Source organism: Lithobates pipiens, unplaced genomic scaffold, assembly GCF_037356315.1.
Source record: "Lithobates pipiens isolate NorthernLeopardFrog02 unplaced genomic scaffold, aLitPip1_a1.2 Scaffold_25, whole genome shotgun sequence".
Lineage (NCBI taxonomy): Eukaryota > Metazoa > Chordata > Amphibia > Anura > Ranidae > Lithobates > Lithobates pipiens.
The window spans coordinates 213,601,042-213,624,397 of NW_027507787.1; the positions used below are offsets into that span (position 1 = coordinate 213,601,042).

General features: G+C 41.0%; 1 protein-coding gene across 2 annotated transcripts in view; it reads left to right on the top strand.

Moving 5' to 3' along the window:
* Nucleotides 1–23,356, top strand: part of MGMT (O-6-methylguanine-DNA methyltransferase) — a 785,996-nt gene that overhangs the window by 550,769 nt on the left and 211,871 nt on the right. For both annotated transcript variants that reach the window (XM_077455517.1, XM_077455515.1), the window contains exon 4: nucleotides 13,467–13,627. In XM_077455517.1, coding sequence (XP_077311643.1) covers nucleotides 13,467–13,627 — 161 coding nt within the window. The remainder of the gene's footprint in view (nucleotides 1–13,466; nucleotides 13,628–23,356) is intronic.

Consider the following 23,356-nt stretch of genomic DNA (forward strand, 5'->3'; position numbering starts at 1 on the left):
ACGGCCGTCATGTGATCAGGAGGGCCAATCACAGAGCCCTCCTGCCGATCTGAGATGTGCCGTGTCCGGGTGACACGAGCACATCGGGATCGCGCCGCTGTGCGGGCGCACGCGCGCGCGATCCCGCTACTTCCTGAACGTCCTATCAGGAGTAGACGGCTCCCACCCGGCCGTATATATGCATTGGCCGGGTGGGAAGTGGTTAAAACACGTTTACTTATTTACTTTTAGACTTCAGGTCAAAGCAATATTAACCCCAAAAGCAAACATTTATTAAATTGCAGTTTACCAATTCTTAGTTTAGGTTCACACTAATGCGATGCTGGAAACCCTGCACTCTGTGTGCATTTCCCGTGCCGCATTCAAATCGCACTGCCCTTGCCATCTGCAGCTGGTGTCAGTACAATCTTAATGATGACCGAAATGTGGGTCTTTTAATCAAGTCTGTTGTTTTTCACAAGCTGAAGCTCTCCAGCAGGATGTACCCGTTAACATGGATAAGAAAAAACACTTAACACTGACAGGGGTGATTACAATGATCAGCTTTTATTTATTCATGCAAAACCTTTATCCCAAAAGGAGAAAAAAATGTTTGCTGTAACTGCTTATTAAAGATTTACTAAACCCACAACAGTAAAATCAGTCCGTATATGCAGTAAAGCATGCTTGTTATACTCTGTGGAACCTCAGGGGTTAATCTTCTGCATTGTATAGAAGATCCTATCTTCTCTGATCCTCCTCTTCTTTTACTGTCCCCAATCCATCTCCTGATGCTATAGAGCCTTAGAGGCACTTCACACATGCTCAGTTTGGTGTGTATTGCTGAGAGGTTTGTTTTTTTAGGAGGGTGCATGTGATTAGCACATGGCCAATCAGCACTGTCTAGCCAGAGGGTCAGGGGGTCACGCAGCCTCATAGGACAGTCAGAGGAGAATAAAAACTCGTCATACAAGCTTTAACCAGTGCTCGGCCAGACACTGATAGAAGTCACAAGACTGCTATATAATGCTGATGAGAAAAGCTATTTATCAGTTTATATTAACTAAAACTATTGCATTTCCATGTTCTGTGTACTGTGGGAGGCCAGATATAGTGTATGCAGGGTCATGGGTTTAGTAACAATTTAAGTGTAAGCTGGGGTTTGGCTTCAATTTTTTAGTGTATCATTTAGCCCTCCCCAACTGATAATACTGCTGTCTGCCTTTCCTCCTATGTTTATTCCTCCAGCGTGGTGTCTCACTAATACAGGAGGCATATTACTGGCCAAATCACCAGGTGAGAACAGAGGGAATAAAATTAAAAAAAGGAAACGAATGCAGCCACCACATCCAATGATTTATCATAGGGTTGTCCCGATACCGAGCATTTGCGCAAGTACTGGTACGCGCACAAATGCTCCCGATGTCTGATCCGATACCTGGGAGAGGCGGTGTTTCATCAGATTAGGGGACCCGTCGCAACCGGAAGTCAGCGGACAGAACAATGGAAGTGATGCTTGTGTCAACGTCAGCGTTTGGACATCCCAACACCCATCTTGGTACACCCTGCACTCGGCCACAGTAAGCCAGCAGCAGACATCTTGTTACACCCAGCCCATATAGTTCGGGTGTAACAAGTTGGCTGCTGCTGCTTTTATGAGGCCGAGTGCAAGAAGTACCAAGATGGGCTTGACAGGCAGCCTTTCCTTTCATGGCATTTCAGTGCCTGCCCATCGGTGCCCATAAATGCCTCCTATCAATGCCCAATGCCTGTAAGTGCCATCTATCAGTGTCAGCCACCTATCAATGCCATCTATCAGTGCCCAACGCCCATAAGTGCCCATATCAGTGCCAGCCACCTGTCAGTTCCATCTATCAGTGCCAGCCACCTGTCAGTGCCATCTATCATTTCCAACTATTTGTCAGTTCCAGCCATCAGTCAGTGCTGCATATCAGTGCCACCTAATCCTATCAGTGCTGCATATCAGTGGCACCTAATCTGTATTGTGCTCTGAAAACTGTCGTATGACATTAAAAGAAGTATCGGTAATCAGTATCGGCAGGTACTTGGAAAAAAGTATTGGTACTTGTATTCGGTCTTAAAAAAGTGGTATCAGGACAACCCTAATTGGTAAGCTGCAATGTATTACATTTTTGGTTTTAGGTTTAGTACCGCTTTAACTTTAAGGTCAGTGCATTTATATAACGTGAGGGTTGATGACATAAGCACGTTCTGACTATGCAAGAATTTTACAGATACTGGTGGACTGTTTAGGGTGCTAAAAGGTGTGTGATCCATCAAACACCATTTTATGTGCTTCATTTCTTAAGTTTTAGCATGTATAAGCACAACTTGACTTCACCAAGAAAAACATACCCATTGCACGATGTTATTATGGGCATATTCACTGGTCATAAAACTATAGCAATAAATGTGACTTATGGTGACATCCACTCAGCAGCATTTCTCCCTGGGCGGTGTTGATGTTATGGAGCCAATGAGTGTACTTATGCCAACATATTAAAGCATGGAAATTCATATTTAGTGGGTAATAGAATTTTGCTGTGAGCCATGTTCTGCATTACAAAGTTATGTCCCATGGCCTAGATCCTTTGTGATTGTGCCATATTGAATTTAATGCTCGTGACTTTTGTTGGCAGTGTGTTATTCATTCTTTTCATTATATTATGTTCCTTAAGGCCCAACTATAGGAAAGGTAAAAAATCCTCTCTTGCAGTGGGGCTTGCCCCTAGTTTAGGTCTATGGAGCAGGAAAAGCAATTTTACTTGCCAGATGCCTTGGCAAACACCGCTCACCTATGCTCTGGCGGTGAACTGTTTGTCAATGTCCACACATCCAGTGTGGGTCTGTGGACCTTGTAGGGGTCTTGACGACATCAGGTGCGTCCGACTGCCACATCATAAAGGAGACGAGGCTACAGGGACTGGTCTTGCATCGGAGAGAATCAGGGTAAAACTGCTTTTCCCAGTCCCCTAGATGTAAAAGAACTTGTAACATTTGCAGTGCCGGGCAGCCCAATCGCAAAGGACCATTTTTACTTTCCCCAAAGTTTAGCTTTAAAGAGAGTTTTCTGTTAATCCATAAATACATCTATTTCACTTTTCACCCTCTACAGCTTTTTGAGCAAAATTGTTATTTTAAGGGTATGTTCGCACCGTTTGCATTTGACAGTACTGTGCTGTCTCAACACGAAGACAAGGAAATTTGCCTTGTTTTCTTTGGAGGTTTTTTTCCACCACTGCATTGCAGCTCAAAAAATATGTACAAAACACACTCGTCTTTTTATTTTATTTTTTTCAGCACATCATGTTGCTACACAAACTATCTTATTACAACAACACTACAGTAAACAGAACTGAATAAAATGTTACTTGTGACATTTCATTAAAGTTCCAACAAAAAATAAATAAAACACTACAATGCGATGGGATTGCTGCTCCACATGTTCCTCCCAGCTCACCAGCAGTCATGCATTCGGTGTGGCTTGTCGTTATGGACAGGTCCCTAATGAGCCCTGAAAAAATACAAAGAAAGAGGGCGCACCAGCCTAGTGCATTATCTCTTAAACCATTTATTCAAATCAAAATAGCAGATATTAATCTACTCACAGACATCCAGACTAGCAGAGCATCTCAAATCTTAGTAACCAATGCGTCCACTCCACTTGCTCCAAGAGGCTTGGGGGGATATCACTCAAGATCCTAGTGGCTTACACGTTTCAGGAACTGTGCCCTCTTCCTCAGAACCAAGAGCACTTCCCTCTAAACACATAAGACAATAGGATCTTGAGTGATGTCCTCTCAAGCCTCTGAAGCAAGTGGAGTGGTCGCATTGATTATTATGATTTGAGATGCTTTGCTAGTCTGGACGTCTGTGAGTAGATTCATATACGCTTTATTGATTTGAATAAATGGTTTAAGAGATAATACACTAGGCCGGTGCGCCCTCTCCATTTTGCATTCTTTCAACTGGCTTTGTGACATGCCCAGTCTAGAGAGGGCCGCAAGGCTTGGTGAACTTACATCTCCCAGTTCATAGCGGTTTGGTTAACAGACCACCACACTCGGGGTGTTATTTTTCATTTCGCTAATGGGCCCTGCCAAGTGTTGGCATTCCTTCTATATGTGGATGGGTACAATTGTATCTGCTCTGCTTTCATCTAATGCCGCATACACACGGTTGGATTTTCCGATGAGAAATGTTCGCTGTGAACTTGTTGTCGGAAAGTCCGACAACGTGTATGCTCCATCGAACATTTGCTGTTGATATTTCTACCAACAAATGCTTGATAGTAGATTCTCAGATTTTACGCCAAAAAGACTTGTCAGAAAGTCCGATCGCGTGTACACGGGTCCGTCGCACAAAAGTTCACACATGCTCTGAATCAAGCAGAAGGAGCTGCACTGGCTATTGAACTTCCTTTTTCTCGGCTCGTCGTACTTGTACATCACCGCGTTCTCACATTCAGAATTTTTTTCTAACATTTGTGTGACCATGTGTATGCAAGACAAGTTTGAGCCAACATCCTTCGAACAAAAATCCACGGTTTTGTTGCCGGAAAATCCGATTGTGCGTATGCGGCACTAGAGAATATCTTTATGATCAGGATATTATCCTACATGCCAGTAATACAACTGTATGCTTGTATGAAATGCAATAACATAGTACTAAGGGTAAGTAGCAGTAACTTAATTGGATGCCAATGCATTGCTGTGCCGAAAGTGCTGAATTTGAGCCTTCAACAACCACTAAATTTATATTTAGAGGTCTAAGTAAACATCTCTCAACTTCTTTGCAAAACCTGAAAATGGGCTTGACGCAAGGAAAGCAGAGTATCTTATAAGTATGGTAACTACATCCCTAGAACATGAAAAATTAGGCTATGGCCAAGTGTTATTGGTAGCTTTTGCAAACACAGGAATCCTATACAGAGCCCCCTGTGAGACCAGCATAACAGATATGTCCCTACATCTAACCTCAAGCATGTTACAGTGAGATCCCTAGTTTGTAATCAAATTTTAAGATTCACCCCTGTGTATACATTGCAATCACTGAGGAATTATCTGCCTTCGCTGCATGTAGGAGCCTAGTATGCTTTAATTTAAAGCATGAGCTGAAATCAGCGAAGCTGAACCAAATCCTTGGAACTGGAAGAGAGCACAACTGTTGTCATTGAAAGAATGCCAAGCTTGCACTACACTCTTTGAGGTACATTGCAACTAATTGTTTTGTGAGAAATCAATTTTGTTTCCCATCATGAAATAGTGCATTAAGCAAAAATGCAAGCTTAGATTCCTGCCTAAAGGTGTATGTTTCCTGTGGTTACTTTGGCTGCTAATTTGTGTTCTGTTGGGTGGGTGCCAGTAGTGTCTCAACAGCTAATATTTAATATTCAGGAGAGATGGATGTTTGCTCAGAAGGAGTACAGTATCTTTATTTTCATTGGGAAGGCACTGGTGACATTTCATTTTTTATCTACTTTATTGTGTTGCTACTTCATAAAGTGGCTTTGACATCAGTAAATTTCTGCTACTGCTCTCTATATAAAAGACACGGAGTCTGTGCTAAATGTTTCGAGTCAGACATTACATTTTGCATTGAAACATACTTAAAGCAGACCTTCAGTATTTTTTTTTTCAACTTTCCATCTACTAAATCTTCTGACCTTGTTGTTTGAACTTTGGATATTAAAACTTTTTGTTTCTGCAGGTAAATACCTTATACAGCCCACTTCCTGTTTCTTGTCTGGTTAAAAGCCTAGGCTTATGACACCATGCACAGTGCTGTCTCTCTCACTCTCATGAGAGTTTGCCGTGAAGGGAGCAGGGGTGAGTCATAAGATGGCCAATGAGAGCTGCTGAGCTGGAGGTTTGCCTCTGTGTGTCTGTGTAAATCCAGAAAGTGAACAGGCAGCAGCTTCAGCTGCCCACAGTTAAAATGGCTGAAGCCAGATTTAGCGGAGGGAGATTTCTGCAGCATATTTGCCAAATACAGAATCACAGTATATATAAAATAATATGCAAAGTGTTTGGAGGAAAGCTTCAGAATGGGAAAGATGTTTTTATTACAAGTTATGTGAGCTGACTGCAGTTCCTCTTTAACGACAGTGGATGCAGTCATTGTCTTAATCGCTTCTGTTGCCAGTATACATATCCTGTAAATGGCCCTGAATCTGAGCCTCTGAAAATGCAGGTCAGTGTGTTCCCTGGTTCCAGTACCACACTATTTGAGCTCCCTGGAGACCCACCAAATTATATTTAAAGTGGAGCTCCACCAAAAAGGGTAAGCTCCGCTTGTCTGACCTGGTTTTGACAGGTACCCGCTCCCACTTTCAACTTAGTTTGCCGTGGCGTATTACAATAGGATTGCATTAGACCTCCTGCCAAGTAGTTTTTTGGAGCCTGTCCCCCCGCTGGGGCGGTTCACCTTGGTGGTTATTGTTATTCAAACAAAAAGTAATGGGACAGGCAAAATATTACATCCTTTACCAGAACAAGATTTGAAGCAAAATCGTCCAATGAGTATACCTGTTCCATAGACAACTGTCTGAAGGGAAATTTGCCTCATTTTGTAGAGCTATTTTCTCACTTCCAACTATGTTTCTGGGAAAGGAATAAAGGGACAAAGACAGCAAAAAAATAATAATACAATGACAATGGTTTTAACTTTTCCCTACTGCATCCAAAGCAAAAAAAGAGCAGCTTGGGATATACTGTATACCATAGACTGGCCCTTTAAATGGGTGTTTCTGAATGTTTGTGTATTGCTGCAGTTTGCGCATTATTTTTATTTTTGCATTTGTTTTTGTTTTTTTACTTCCCCTGAAGCAGAGACTGCGGGGGAATTGGAACAAATTTTCCAGTTTCTGTAAAATACATAAGAAGATTTGTGTGTATTACTTTTCATCATCCATTGTGTGAGTCACCCCAAGGTCATAGAAAGCCAGTTAGTTAATGCCCAGTGTATCTTTTTAAAGGCCAACTGTATTTGCCAGTCTGTTGCTGCAGAAACATTTTGGGATGCAAGTCTCTGTAGAAGCAGCCAATTAAATATGTTAATCATGCTGGATGTTCCCTTTCCTGGTGGCAGTATGGCCAAAACTGGATCCTCTGTGGACTTCACACTTCTGTCTATACAAACACAGACAGGAAATTCAAAATACCAAATTAAGTCACACAGGGACAGCGAGAAAACATCCTTCAGCATAAAGAATGCTGATTAGGAAAATACAGTGGTAGAAATCCAGTTGGAGTACATTACTATGAGTTACTAGTTTTTACTGAATCTCATACGTTCAAAATAGCGTTGAAAATAATGTATTTGTTGCCCTACTCTCAGCCATTTTACAAGCAATTAGAAAATAAATATGAATAATTTTATTAGCTACTATGGATAACAGAAAGAAAAGAGCAATTAGACAACAAGTGAAAGCAGTATGATACCTCTATATAGCAAGCACTGAAGCTTATGTAAATTGACAAGGTTCATCTGATTTGCATTTTATCTGAGTTTTCTATAACCCACTGCATCCATTTCCAGGGAATACCTCACAGGGTCACTGGAAGTGTACTTCCAGAAGACTCTGCTATGACTTCCTGTCCAGAAGTGCTGTGACTTCCTGTTTCTGTTTCTCTAAAAACGGCAAGAAGCCTGTAGTGGATGTTTTTGAGATTTCCTGGACTAAATTATTATTATTATTATTATTTTTATACATGATTTATATAGCACCAACAGTTTACGCAGCGCTTTACAATGTAGAGAGGGAACAGCACAATTACAGTATAGTTCAATACAGAAAGGACAGGAGGGCCCTGCTTGTAGAGCTTACATTATAAAGGGAGGGGGTGGTGGTACAAAAGGTAATAGATGCGGGAAATGATTTGATGGGGGTGGCTCGGGGACAGGGGTTAGGTGGATGTGGGATAGACTTCCCTAAATAAGAGAGTTTTCAGGGATCCCCTAAAGGTGGACAGGTTAGGGGCTGATTGGATATACCGGGGGGGCAGGGAGTTCCAGAGGATGGGAGAGGCTCTGCAGAAGTCCTGAAGGCGAGCATGAGAGGAGGTGACAAGGGAGCTAGAGAGCCGGAGGTCCTGGGAGGAGCGGAGAGGACAATTTGGGCGATATCTGCAGATGAGGTTGGTGATGTAGCTGGGGGCGATGTTGTGGATGGCCTTGTATGTTGTTGTTAGCATTTTGAATTTTATACGGTGGGGTAGGCGAAGCCAGTGAAGGAATTGGCAGAGAGGGGCAGCAGTCACAGATCGATTAGTGAGGTGTATTAGTCTAGCAGCATTCATAATAGACTGAAGGGGGGATAGCCTGCGTAAGGGTAGGCTATTAAGGAGAGAGTTGCAGTAGTTAAGGTGGGAAATAATCAAGGAGTGAATAAGTTGCTTTGTGGTGTCATTAATCAGGATCGTCAAATTCTGGAAATATTGTGTAGGTTAAGGCGACAGGATTTAACCAGTGATTGGATGTGGGGGCTGAAGGGGAGGTCAGAGTCAAGGATTATACCCTAAATGGGCTAAATGTGCTCCTCCCCAAAGGTGCACATGACAGCCTGTTTGCAATGCCTTAAAAATGCAAATAATGGGTATAATTGGTAACCTCAGCCCCTCGTCCCACTCATACTCTTGACAAACATATTGTGAGTAATTTATTATGTTTTGTTGTAATCATGTATATTTTGATGTAAGTGACACCTATTTATTGCTGTTTGAACTTGCAAGTTATATCTATTATATTCTTTTTCTTTTTTTATCTTTTATACCCCTTGAACCCCTAAAAAAGCTTAACACGTCAGGATTTTACACCTCCCCACACTGTTATCTCTATTTAGAGATTAGTGGATCAACAAAATATACTTGCTGTGCTATATGTAGGGGAAGGTGCATGGGGTTGTTGATTATATTTGCAAAGGTTCATCCAATTCGTTTTTTATATTTTTGCATTACATACCCATCCTATCAAAAGGACATTGGAAAAAATATAAATGTAATTTTATATTTGTCTCTTTGTGTTTTTTCCAGAGGGTTAACAGCGCCGTTAAAGTCCCACATATTCATTTTCCTTCTTTGCTACTACTGTATGCAGTGTCTTTCTACCATCTCCCGCCTACTGTTACTCTCAGAACCTATGGGCCCTTTTGAATTTTAAGCCTGTTAAAAGTGTTTAAGGACATTCTCCCATACAGATTAATAAAGGATTCCGATTCAGAATTGAAATTAAGAAAAAAAAAAATTATATACATGGTTTAACTTTAATGCCGCGTACACACGATCGGACTTTCCGCCAACAAAACTGGATTTTTGTTCAAAGGTTGTTGGCTCAAACTTGCCTTGCATAAACACGGTCACACAAATGTTGGCCAACAATTACGAACGTGTGAACGCAGTGACGTACAAGACATAAGACGAGCCGAGAAAAAGGATGTTCAATAGCCAGTTTGATTCCTTCTGCTTGATTCCGAGCATGCATGATCTTTTGTGCAACGGACTTGTGTACACACGATCTGACTTTCTGACAACAAAGTTTTGTTGGTGGAAAATTTGAGAACCTGCTATCAAACATTTGTTGGCGGGAAAGTCTGACAGCAAATGTTCTATGGAGCATACATACGCTCGGACTTTCCAACAACAAGCTCACTTACAACATTTCCCGTCGGAAAGTCTGACCGCGTGTACGTGGAAAAAAATTAAGATGACGATTGCCCTTGGGTGATGTGCTGTCCGGGTTGGGTACATTGTAGACCCTCATGCGGGCCGCTGCGATGTGAGATCTTGGTATCTCTCCTTCTCTTCTGTGTTTTGAGAAACACTCTGCCAACCCCACTTTGGCTCCTGAAAAAGTGGAGTATATCCAGGAAGCGATTCGAGACATTTATTACGGTTATCTAAAATCAGTGAAAAAATGTGGTAATTGAACAACGTAAAATATTTACAGGGTTTGCACTAGTTGTGTTTGGACAGATTTTATGAGCAAAAATAGATATGTTTTGTTATTGTTGTATACAATTTTGTACTTATTTGTACATTTGCTTTAAAGAGGATTGTTAAAAATAAAAATAGTTACATTTTATGGTGAAGTGGAGAGTTGTCCTTCTAAAATCCCACCAGGTTAGATGTGTTTTTACTGAAGTAATTTATTTGGAATGCACCTTGAAACTTTCATTGCTGGCAACAGGAAGTTGAATCAAATCAATGGCGATTCATTCTGCAAAATATATTATATTTAGTATCACTGCGCCAAGGATTATAAAATGTGTATTAGCTACCCCTGCTGCTAAACTGAAAACATGCCTGTATAACACAACCTGAAATAAACTGTGATTAAATATAGGAGCTAGGTACCTTCAAAAAACGACCTTAACCCCTTCACGTTGGCGTAATGCAAATATTTGGCATTTGGCTTAAAGGGGTAGTACCAGGGTGATCCATGCAGCTGCGCGCATCACCCCAGTACCATTTTTTAGTACCGACTGTCGGCTTTCTTGTAATGACAACCCACCTGGGCTCTCCTGTCCCATCGGGAGGCCCAAACAACCAGCCGTCATGGCCACCGGCTGGCCAGAGACCCAAACTAAGCAGAATCGGCTTTGATCATGTCTCCATTCTAGTAACCCAGAAGTGATGTCTTGACATCACTTCCAGTTTAATGAAGACTTTAAGGCGCCAAAAAAATCTGTATTTAAAACTGCCAAACTTGGAGGTTTGAATGCTTTTAAGTGCAGAGATTTGGGGTTAGACCCCAGATCTCTCCATAAAGAGTACCTGTCATTGCCTATTACTGTCACAAGGGATGTTGACATTCCTTGCGACAGCAAGAAAAGTGATTGGGAAAAAAAAGAAAAATTTAAAGGGACAGTTAAAAAAAAAAATGAAAGCACCCCATCCCTCCCTGCTCACACGCAGAAGCCAACACACATGTAAGTCACACCCTAAAAATGTAAACAGTGTTCAAACCACATGTGCGGTATTGCTGGGATTGTTAATGCGAGAGCAATAATTCTAGCACAAGACCTCCTCTGTAGCTCTAAACCTGTAACCTGTAGACATTTTTAAAGGGCTACCTATGGAAATGTTTAAGTATCATAGTTTGTCGTCATTCCACGGGCGTGCACAATTTTAAAGCATGACATGTTAGGTATCTATTTACTTGGCGTATCATCATCTTTTACATTATACAAAAAAATTGGGCTAACTGTACTGTTTTTTGTTTCTTTTTAATTCATGAATATGTATTTCTTGAAAATTGCATTTGAAAGACCTCTGCACAAATATAGTGTGACATAAAATATTGCAACAATCACTATTTTATTCTCTAGGATCTCTCCTAAAAAAAAAAAAATATATATATATATATATATATATATATATATATATATATATATATATATATATAAAATGTTTGGCAGTTCTACATTATTTTCTATCAAAAAATACAGATTTTAACTTATAAGCAACAAGTGTCAAAAAAAGGCTTGGGCATATAGGGGTTTAAGAACCTTCTCCTTTAATGACAAAACACAAAATGTACCTTCCGTGCAAATGAATGATGGTAACAAAATCACATATATACTAACTTAAAATAACAACCAATGTCCATGAATCATTTATCCGTGGAAAAGTCCACTGGTGCTCAGTGATAAGAATCCATTTTCCAACTGTGCTCTATTAATGCATTAAATAGTGTGTTAAAACTTGTGTCTTTGTGATCCTCTCCATCTCTTATCACACTGACACTCACCAAACCTCTAGACCCAATGTGTGTGGGTCAGCTCGCACTCAGGCACTGTATACAGGCAGACTCCCGGATTCCCTCTCCTCTCCAACCATCCTTGGTTCCAGTGTTATATTCCCGAAAAAAGAGATCAAACACACTCCCCATAGCGTAACCTCGTTTTAATTATAAAAATGATTAAAATACAAAGCACAGTGGTGTAGTGGTTAGCACTTTTGCCTAGCAGTAAAAAGGGTCGCTGGTTCGTATCTCAACCATGGCACTCCCTTCCTGGAGTTTGCATGTACTCCCTGTGCCTGTGTGGGTTTCCTTTCTGGGTACTCCTGTTTCCTCCCACACTCCAAAGACATGCTGGTATGTTAATTGGCTTCTGTCTAAAATTATAGTATATGAATATGAGTTGGGGACCTTAGATTCTAAGCTCCTTGAGGGTAGGGACTAATGTGAATGGGTGTTCACTTAGGGGTGTACTCACTTTTGTTGCCAGCGGTTTAGACATTAATGGCTGTGTGTTTGAGTTATTATGAGGGGACAGCAATTTGATACTGTTATGCAAGCTGTACACTCACTACTTTACATTGCAGCAAAGTGTCATTTCTTCAGTGTTGTCACATGAAAAGATATAATAAAATATATATATATTTTTTTTTACAAAAATGTGAGGGGTGTACTCACTTTTGTGAGATACTGTATTTACTGGCAGAAAAAAAAAATGTTTTGCTATCCAAAGTTAAAACAACAAGGGCAGAAGATTTAAAAGATGGAAAAAGGTCCATATGAACATATGTGATATTGTTGTTATCATTAATTTGCATGGAAGGTGAATTTTTGAGTTTTGTCATTAGAGAAGAAGGTACATATTTAACATAATTTTTTGAGGATACCTAGCGCCCCTATTTAATCACCATTCATTCTGCAAAATATTGCTCTATCCCACCAAACTTTAAGTAAATCTTATTTTCAAAATCTAAAGGAAAACAGTAAGTGAAATAAGTCTTCTGCTAAAATGTTGGGCACTTAAGATGTACAGTAAAAGTGGTCTGTTAACCTTCACATTTCTAGGTAGGTAGTTTATCTTTAATCGGTTTTGATCAGCCAGAACAGTGAGGGGTTGTCATTGATGGTTTGCTGTTGGTTGCTGAACTTGGAAGTTGGAAACTATAGTTTTACAGAAAGATTGTGGCTTGCGGCTTGTTTTCCAGCTGCTTCTCTTGCATGTTCTCTGGTTTTAGTTGCATCTGAAAGCCTCATTAGAGATTATCACCATTAACATCTGAAACACACTTTTACAAACTCACTTTTTCTTATAAAGGAAAGCTTTAATAAACATACAAAGGGCGCACACAGAGATCACAAAAATTGTTAGGAAGCTTTTACTTTTTTGAAGGGTTTACTGACATTTTAAGTGTAAATGAGCCTTAAATGTTAATATCAATGCAACGTGTTCTATCTTTTTTTGTATTTGGGGATGCTAATCTCTCCTTTTATGTATGTGTGTGGTTTTTTTTTTCATTTTATTTTGCATGACCGTAAAGAAAAGTAACCGACAGGACTTAAATCTCTGGCTAATAACTTCCTTTCATAGCAAATAACCTTATGGATGCAAGTGTTTCTAAAAAGGGGACGCATGTTTCTCATTGATATTGGCTTGTTTCACTTGTTAATTTATTGCAGGAAAGTAACATGGTTGGAAGAAAAACACATTAATGTTCTGTTGTTCTCAGGGATAAGGACGCCTCTGCATCATTCAAGGTATGCGAAGGCCCTCAGGAAATGATTGCACCACTGGAAGAGTGCACAAACTGGCTGCAAGCCTACTTCTGCAAGCCCTGGCTGACAGAGCAGCTCCCCATCCCTCCTTTCCACCATCCTGTCTTCCAAAAAGGTATATGTAACTCTACATGCTGATGTTTGATGCTGTTGTCTTGATTAAGTAATGCTTGCTTAACATTCCATTCTGGCAGCACCAGCCTGGTCAGTCTTAGATATGTACTGCAAACCAGTGCTCAGTGTGATGTCGTTTCAAGGGGTTTCGGTAATATTCATCTCCTCCAAGAACTTGTATTGGTTTTGGCACAGGTTGTAATAATTCTTGGCTTGAAGTGCTGAAACAAAGCGGTTCAACTTTTGACTTAAGATGGCAAAAAAAAAAGTTTGAAAATAGGCAGATCTGAATGAAGGAATTAAGTCACTAATTATTTTCTGCACTCATTTTTTTTTTCCTCTTGCTTTCTCTTTGAAGCACATCGCCGGCCTGAGCATTTAAATTAGTTGTGGATAAAGTAGGGAAGGGTGGGAACCTCTTTCAAGCTTTTATTGCCGTCTCTGTCCTTATTGGTTTCCTTTGATTTGTTGTTAGAGCAATGAGAAATCATTCCATTGGGGACACAAACACATTTTTAGTAGCGTGAGGAAGGATTAGACCTTCTGACAGTGTTTGTTGCCATCTGTGCCTTCCTGTCACAATGAAAACGTCACCCCCCATTTCTTCTATGGGTGTCACAGGGAAAAGAACTAAGGGAACTTTCTAATGACGGGGTTGCAAAAAAAGTAAAAACCTGACAAATACAGTATATTATTTTTCTTCGCTCTGTCCTGCCAATAAGGCTGTAAGGTGATATAGGGGGAATTTCACAATAGGTCCCATCTGTAATTGCTATTTGGTGCTTTGAATATATCAATTTTGTCATTTTTATCTACTCACAAGTGAAGCATAGAAGGGTGATGACAGAAAAAGATCAAGTGGTCTATCAAATTAGCCCAATTTATATATACAGTGACTTGCAAAAGTATTCACCCTCCTTGGCATTTTTTGTGTTTTGCTGCCTCACAACTTGGAATTAACATGGATTGTTTGGGGATTTACATTATTTAATTTACAGAACATGCCCACAACCTTAAGGATGCTTTTTTTGTATTGTGAAGCAAACAACAAATAGGACAAAATAACAGAAAAAGTCAATGTGCATAACTATTCACCCCCCTAAAGTCAATACTTTGTAGAGCCACCTTTAGCGGCTATCACAGCTCCAAGTTGCTTTGGATAAGTCTCTATGAGCTTACCACATCTTACCACTGGGACTTTTGCCCATTCCTCCTTGCAAAACTGCTCCAGCTCCTTCAAGTTGGATGGTTTGCGCTTCTGAACAGCAATCTTTAAGTCTGACAACAGATTTTCTATTGGATTGAGGTCTGGACTTTGACTAGGCCATTCCAACACATTTTCATGTTTCCCATTAAACCACTCAAGTGTTGCTTTAGCAGTGTGTGTGGGGTCATTGTCCTGCTGGAAGGTGAACCACCATCCTAGCCTCAAATCAAACAGAGTGGTACAGGTTTTGCTCAAGAATATCCCTGTATTTAGCACCATCCATCTTTCCCTGAACTCTGACCAGTTTCTCAGTCCTGACTGCTGAAAAACAGCACCACAGCATGAAGCTGCCACCGCCATGTTTCACTGATGGTGTTCTTTGGGTGATGTGATGTGTTGGGTTTGTGCCAGACATAACGGTTTCTTTGATGGCCAAAAAGTTCAATTTTAGTCTCATCAGACCAGAGCACCTTCCTCAATACATTTTAGAAGTCTCCCACATGCCTTTTCACAAACTCAAAACGCGCCATTTTGTTTTTTGCTGAAAGTAATGTCTTTCTTCTGGCAACTCTGCCATAAAGCCCAACTCTATGGAACGTACGGCTTATTGTCGTCCTATGCACAGATACTCCAGTCTCTGCTGTGGAACTCTGCAGCTCCTCCAGGGTTACCTTAGGTCTCTGTGCTGCCTCTCTTATTAATTTAATTTGATTCTCCTAGGGATCATCAAAGATTTGGATATTTTTTATAACCTAATCCTGACTTGTACTTCTCAACAACATTGTCCCTTACTTGTTTGAAGAGTTCCTTGATCTTCGTCACAGTGTTTGGTTAGTGGTGCCTCTTGCTTAGGTGTTGGAGCCTCTGGGATCTTTCAAAAATGTGTGTATATGTAATGACAGATCATGTGACACTTAGATTGCACACAGGTAAACATCATTTCACTAATTATGTGACTTCTGAAGGTAACTGGTTGCACCGGAGCTTTTTATGGGCTTCATAACAAAGGGGGTGAATACATACGCACATGCCAATTAGCAGCGTTTTATTTCTGAAAAAGTGTTTTATGTATATATTTTTATAATTTTACTTCACCAACTTAAACTATTGTGTTCTGATTTATCACATATAATTCAGATAAAAAAAAAAACATTGAACAAAAGCGCGGAATCGCAGAAATTCTGCTGGGATTCAGAATGTGGAGACGTGAGCAGAGCCTTATAACACTCCCTATAATGTAAAAATTCCTAAAAACGCCAAATGTGGCTAATTGCTTGTTGCGGTGTTTAGCAACATTTTTGGGCATTTTTCGTTTATATGGCTGAACAGCCCCAGCTCCTGGACACAGGCTGTCTTTTTTTTTCTGCCCCTAAATACTTATGCCTCCCAAATGCCTCTGACAGTTTATGTGTGCATGAACACATAGGCTAACATGGAGGGGTGTTTAGCGGCAGTTAGAAAAATAGTCAGATGACCCAAGCAGCAGCTGTAAAAACCACGCGCTGTGTGCATGAGTCCTTAATGTAACTCCGTTTTGCATGCTGTGACTGAACAAGGTGTAAAAAACACTTATCTAAGCTTTCATTTGGATGGCCCTTCTTAGGCTGATATACCTAAAAATGGATATGTTAGTCCTGAACCTAAACCACTTTGCCATTTCCTTATCTCTCAAAATGTGATGACCAACACTAATTTAGTAAGCTTAGGTATAACTGCACCAATGCTGGGATTAGCATTACAACCTGCATACTCCAGCTGATCCAATTACTATTTTGCACAACCACATCCAATATTTACATGTATTTATTGAATCCAATGTAAGCACACCCTTTGATGTCTGTAAAAATCTACCTAAAACATTGGGCTATTCACCTCCATTTTCAGTTTTATCTTTTTTTTGTTCCTGTTATATTAGTTGTGCAAGGTGTCTACATATTATTTTGTAGAAATACTATATAAAGTACATAGAGAAGTACTGCAGTGTTTTTCTACGCTTTATCTTCTTTGAAAGTAGCATTTGTTTGTATGCATGTTGGACCCGTGATGTCATTTAACCTCTGATGTCATCGACTTCAAGACTAGTTGATAAGACAACTATGGGTGATTATTAGTGATTGCAGAGTGTCTCTCCTGGCTCTGTATAGCCAATAAGTATGCAGTGAATGGAGTGTGAACTGAGTAAATGAGTTAAACACGTCTTTTCTTTGTTCTGAATATAACGTATGAGGCTCGCTAATGGACAATTAGACAGCTTAGTAAACACAGTTGGTGAGAGTCGCATTACATTAGGCAGTTGATCAGGTGGCTACTGTTTACTTTCATTATTGAAAATGTAGTTTAGGAGTTGAAGTATGCTGAAGGTTAAACCATACACTAAAATTAAACGTATCTTAATTATAATACTTTAAGCACAGTAGTGCTGGAATATTAATTGGCACAGCTAAATAACTAAGGAATGGTGCAGGCCGTGTGATTTGTATCTTTCACTTACTTTCTCATCAGATGCTTCTTGTAAATGATGTTATTCCAAATAGAATGAGTTTTAAGAGCTCATCTATTGACACTTATCTGCTACTTCTTAGCCCTTGTACACACGGTCGGAGAATCCATCGGAATGTGTCCTATCGGACCACGTTGTCGGATAATCCAACTGTGTGTGGTATGCATTGGACTGATTTCGTCGGAATATCCGTCGGACCTAATTTTCCAACTTGTTGGAAATATTTTCCGACCAACTGGTTCGATCGGACATACTCCGATCATGTGTAGAGAATTTTGATCGGACCAAGTGCCACGCATGCTCAGATCAAATTCCTACATCAAAGCTATTGGCTACTAGCCTGAACGTAGTCCCATTGTAACGAAATTACGTCATCACATTCTGAATGATCGGATTTTTCGACAACTTAGTCCGACCGTGTGTATGCAACAGTTTCGGACAAGATCCGACGGACAAAATCCGACGGATTTGGTTGTCGAAATCTCCGACCGTGTGTACAGGGGCTTATGGGTCTTCTGATTTCAGCAGCCTCCATTGCCACTGTAGGCACCAAGCTTTTTCTCCTCCTTGAAAGTGTGTATGTGTGTGTGTATAGGAATGAAGGGTTGGGAGGGTTACAGCTAACACACAGAGGAGAATGACAGAGATAAATGTGTGAGTTTCACGATCGTGCACATGAGGGATGGTCGTATGTGTATTTTCTTACCGCAGACTTTACACCACCTAAGCTAACAATGGTGGCCTTTTGGTTGGTTTCTGGGAAGTAAAAGAGGTGGCTTGTGGAAATGCAGGGGTGTGAATTTAGCTCCAACTCAGTACTAAAGTGGAAACCTGAGTACACATTGCATATGGCATGTGCTATTTACCATTGTTAGAAGAATGTGACAGGTTCCCTCTCAAATCAGTATTATTGGCAAGATACAGATTCCCAGTAATGGGGAGGCTTTCATTTGTATGCAGTGTGAGAACCAGCTATAAGTGGTAGGTCACTAATGACACAGCTGTTTGCATTTTTTAGGGCTTTGCTTGCCCACTTTAAAAAAAATAAAATAAAAGTTCCAGAAAATCCCCAGAGGGGTTTTCCAGCATCTCTCTAGAACAAAATTAATTATACCTAAGCCTACTGGCTTGTACTTGCAGTACTCCTGCTCTGGTCCTAACCTCAGGCCCTTGTCTGCAAACTCCAGTCTTCTCACAAACCCAGTGCATGTACCTAGCAGTCTCCCATCTGTCTCCTAGGTCGATCCCCCTGACTCCTGGGAAGAGACTTCCTCTGTTTGCCAGCATGGAGCCCTGAAGACTTGTCATGTCTTTAAAGCAGAGCTCCACCCAGAAGGCAAAGCTCCTCTTGTCTGCCTCCTCCCCCACATTTGGCACCTTTTTTGGGGGGGGGACAGGTACCTGGTTTTGACAGTTACCCACTAAAACTTCCGGGGGAGTTGGTTGCGGATCTTGCCTGAGATTGTTTTATTATCACTCTTTCAGGAGGAGCTACAGTCTAAATATTAAATATTTACCATCCTACATAATCATTTCAGATGAGGTCATTCTGGGTTAGAACATGGTGCAAAGGATGGATATTTGTATTCACATGTACTATCTCTAGGAGAAGCTGGTTTTATTGGGCTTACCGTTACCTTCCTCACCTCGTATGCGTCTAGGGGTTTCCCATGGTAGATGCCCAGAAACTATAGAGACTGACGACAGATCCGCAACAAAATTTGCAACAAAAACATAGTTAAACAACAGTCTCTCACTATAGGATCAGAGGGTTTAGGTGGAAAGTCCAAGTACTCTTAAGGTCAAAGTCAGTAATAAAGAACTTTCGTAACTTTGAGTAAAATCCAGAGAATAGCCATTCACAGCTGAATCCTCACCCCAGTTGGATAGTCCTTCTCTCACCAGACCTAGCAGCCAACGGGGTGCTTAAATCAGGAACAAGTCTCTGCCACAGACTTTAAAGATAGAACATGTGTAGGAATGACTCTCTGCCACAGACTTTGTTATAGTACATGAACAAGGAAACTTGAATACAGCTTTACCAGGCTCGTTTTGAGAAGCCAATACTTGCGTGGCCTTCTCCCGAAGAGTCCTCCCCTGGTTAACTTCGAAGATACTGGGCCTCTCCACAACCTGAGATGGCACCGGACCACCTCCGAATTCTGGATCCGCACCCCAGGCCATAGGCGTCCTGGGGGCTGGTCAGGAGGACCAGGACCATGTAATCAGAACATACTTCTGGACCAGAACCCCGAAACATGTGACATCCGTATCTTAAGTACCCTCTCCCAGAAAGTACAGCAAGAGTGACACTCTCACTGGGCTGACTCCGAGAGAAAGTAACCTTAAAGCACCCAACCAGACTGTGTTTCCATACCTGCCAGAAATGACACCGCCCCCTGTGGCTAGGCAGAACATCCTGTAGTCTAGTCAGACTGATGCTGAGGTCCAAATTTTTAGTAATTAAACCCAAACCAAACTGCGGTTTAGATTAAACATTAAATTTCAAAAACACAGCGCGTGCTCTTCAGGAGCCAGCGCTACATATTCTATTATTTAAATTGTGATAGTTCATATTATGAATCATTGTGTATAGCTTTGAACATCAGTTAGCATAGGCAGTTAGGTCTATAATTTGTTTTGCTCTTATTTCTGCATATTTTTGCCCATGCAATGCTGTGTATTTACCTTTGTTTGCTTTTAATCAGCCTGACTTTTTATACTGTGTCTTCACTGCCAGCATCAGATAGCTCCATGGTTAGTCCTCGTAACACATCCCCACCCATCAAGCCTTTTTCCCCTCCCTTTTCTCCTCCCTGGGTCGCTTAAAAGCCGATCCCACATGCAGGGGCTTAGGTCTGATGAAGGAGCGATTTGCGCTTCCCCCGAAATGCACTACTGCCCGCCTGATGTTGCCTGACGGAACTTCTGGTCTGCGCGGTCCAGCGTGGTTCCGGAAGCCAGGCAGTCTCTTGCCTCCCCGCTTCCCCCTCTTCCAGCTGCTGGCTTTCTTCCTCTAGAGGTGTAGGATAGAGCAAGACATCCATTATGCTAATCATATCTGGGATCTTGTAAGTGTTTTTAACTATCTTTTAATAAAATTCACTGTGGAATACTGCACTTAGAAGCACCTTTTATGTGGCTGGAGTGATATAGAGCACCACCAGGAAGCTGCCGGCATGTGGTCACTGTTGTCCACCTTGGAATGTAAGCAGGTGGCAGTAAAATGTCCTTCCTGCCTTTAAACATGTTGCAACACCCACCCCATGTGACACATGACATTTTAACTCATCCAAACCTAGCAGAGGAGAGCAGATCCCGGTGTGGCTAGAGGAGACACCCCAGAATACCTACATCTCACTGCTGACAGTTTGCGTTCCAAGGTGGACAACAGCAATGAAGCTTTGAGCATACATGGGGCGGAATGGGGCTTTGTTACTCTGCATAACTTACTTGATGCTGATCGGTGTGATAATATTTGTTAAGGGATAAAACTCACGTTTAAGTTTTTGGTATACTTGGCCTTTAATAAAAATTGTCACACTGATTGACTTAAAGTCAAACAGGCTATGCTGTTCAAATTAATAATGACACTATGATATAGTATTTGATTAGGAGAGTGGGATACCATAAGGATAACAAAAAAAATGTGTAGGTGTATTTATTTTATGTGAGTCTTTTTTCAGTAATAATCATGAAATAGACTAAAAACAATTGTCAGAAAAGTAATACAGCCAATGCAAATTGTAGCATCTTTATTGTTATTGGAGAAGGGCCACCTAACATTGGTGGTATCAGGAGGGAGGACCACCTTACAGTGGTGGGTAGTCGGGTACAGGGCTATGTTATACTATTGACTATTTATAGCAGGAGGCCCTTACATTAGTGGTTAGTGGGAGATTCCCAATGGTTGTGGAATGAAAGCATTGTTAATGCTAGTGGTCACTGTAAAGAGTGCCCCTTACATTGGTCATCAGTGGAAAGAATGCCCCCTTACATTTTTATTCACATGGTTGTCAAAATGCTCTTTTACACTGATCATCAGTGGGAAAAATTCACTGTTACATTATGAGTGGGGGGGATAACCCATTAGAATGGTAGTAGGTGGGACGAATGCCTCCTTACACTGGCGGTCAGTGAGAAGCATGCCCCATTACACAGGTGGTCAGTAGGAAAATTTCCCTTACACATGGGTGGTTTGTATGGCCTAACTACAAGAGTTTCAATTGATCCTATGCCATTGGCTCTGCTGAGTGACCCCAATACTAGAACTATGCAGGAACCACTGTCATTGCTAACTGCTCAAGGAGTCCCTAGAGAAGACTGGAAATATCCTCAGGTTTCAGGGAACCTTTTTTGAGAATGACTGATATGAAGGCTGCTGTACATATATTTTTAGAGTTGAAAGAGGAATATTGTTAGACCTGTTACTGCTGAACACCGTCATCCCTGTTACATGGTAAACATGAAAAGTATTTATTGGAAGGCGCTTCATACTCCAATCCATTAAAATCATATGCTGTACCATTTTATGGGATCCAGTAGTAAGGCCCTTAGCAGAATTTACATGTTCCCCACCAGAGCTTTCTTACACAATTTAGCATGTGGTTTCATCTATGTTTCGATATCTCTGCTATAGAATCTGTGTTACAGCAGCTGCTCTCATTTACAATTCCGTAGCCTCTATATGTTTAGTACAGACTAAAGTTGCTTCATCATCATTCCTTGCTGTGTATGTAGGAAGTGTTGGAAATCAGGACTTATTGGCATACTCCATGTCAGGATAAAATATCCACATGCTCGATGTCTTAAGTTTTGCAGTCAAATCCATCTTTAAAAAAGAGAGCATGACACCATAGACAAATTGCCTTGTCATTTTCACATTTACTGTGATTACCTTGCTGTAGTCAGCACTTTGCCCTTTTGTTTGCATCCCTTAGCTGTAATAATGAATTCTGAAGTATATATGCTAAGCTATTTATCTGCATCGACACAGAATCAGCCAAGTGCTGATATATCTGTTAAAGTGGAAGTCCATGCAAAAACTAAAATTCCTGCATCTATAGCCACCAACATTCTAACACTAACCTCTCTATCCCTGTAAAGAAAAAAATCAGTATACATAACTTTCTTAATCGTACATCATGGGACACAGAGCCATAGTAATTACTATGTGGGTTATAGGTCACCTTCAGGTGATGGACACTGGCACACCCTAAAGAGGAAGTCCACTCCTTATATAACCCCTCCCACTACTGGGAGTACCTCAGTTTTTTTTTTGCCAGTGTCTTAGGTGTTGGTCACAAGTGAAGATGTGCTGTGCTGAGCTCCACTGGAGCAATCCTTGCTGGGGCCAGCTATGCAGCCGGATCCATTCAAAGTGTCTTTTAGGCCGAATTGAATGATACCCGGGCCTCGAAATGAGGTTTAGCCTGTAACACTTTTCTTTTTAGAGAGATTTGCAAAATTTATGTTTTGTTTGTATTGCCTGAAGGTCCTAAAAGAGGACAGACCGCATCGAAATCTACTATTTCTAAATGGATTTGACAAGTAATTGTTCAAGCTTATGGTTTAAAGAGGAAGATTCCACCTTTTCAAATCAAAACGCACTCCACAAGGGCTGTTAGTGCTTTGTGGGCAGTGCATCACCAAGCCTCCATGGCTCAAATCTGCAAGGCCACAACTTGGTCTTCAGTCCATACATTTACCAGATTATATCAGGTGGATGTAAAAAGTCATGAGGATATCGCCTTTGGGCGCAGTGCGCTGCAGGCAGCAGTATAAGTCCTCTGATCTCATGGTGCCCTACTTTTGTTGTGTCTCCCTCCCTTCAGTTGGCATTGCCCTGGGACATCTCACATAGTAATTACTATGGTTCTGTGTCCCATGATGTGCGATTAAGAAAATAAGATTTTTATAACAGCTTACCTGTAAAATCCTTTTCTTTGAAGTATATCACGGGGCACAGAGGTTCCTCCCCTCTTTATAGTATACTCGTGTATTGCTTTGCTACAAAAACTGAG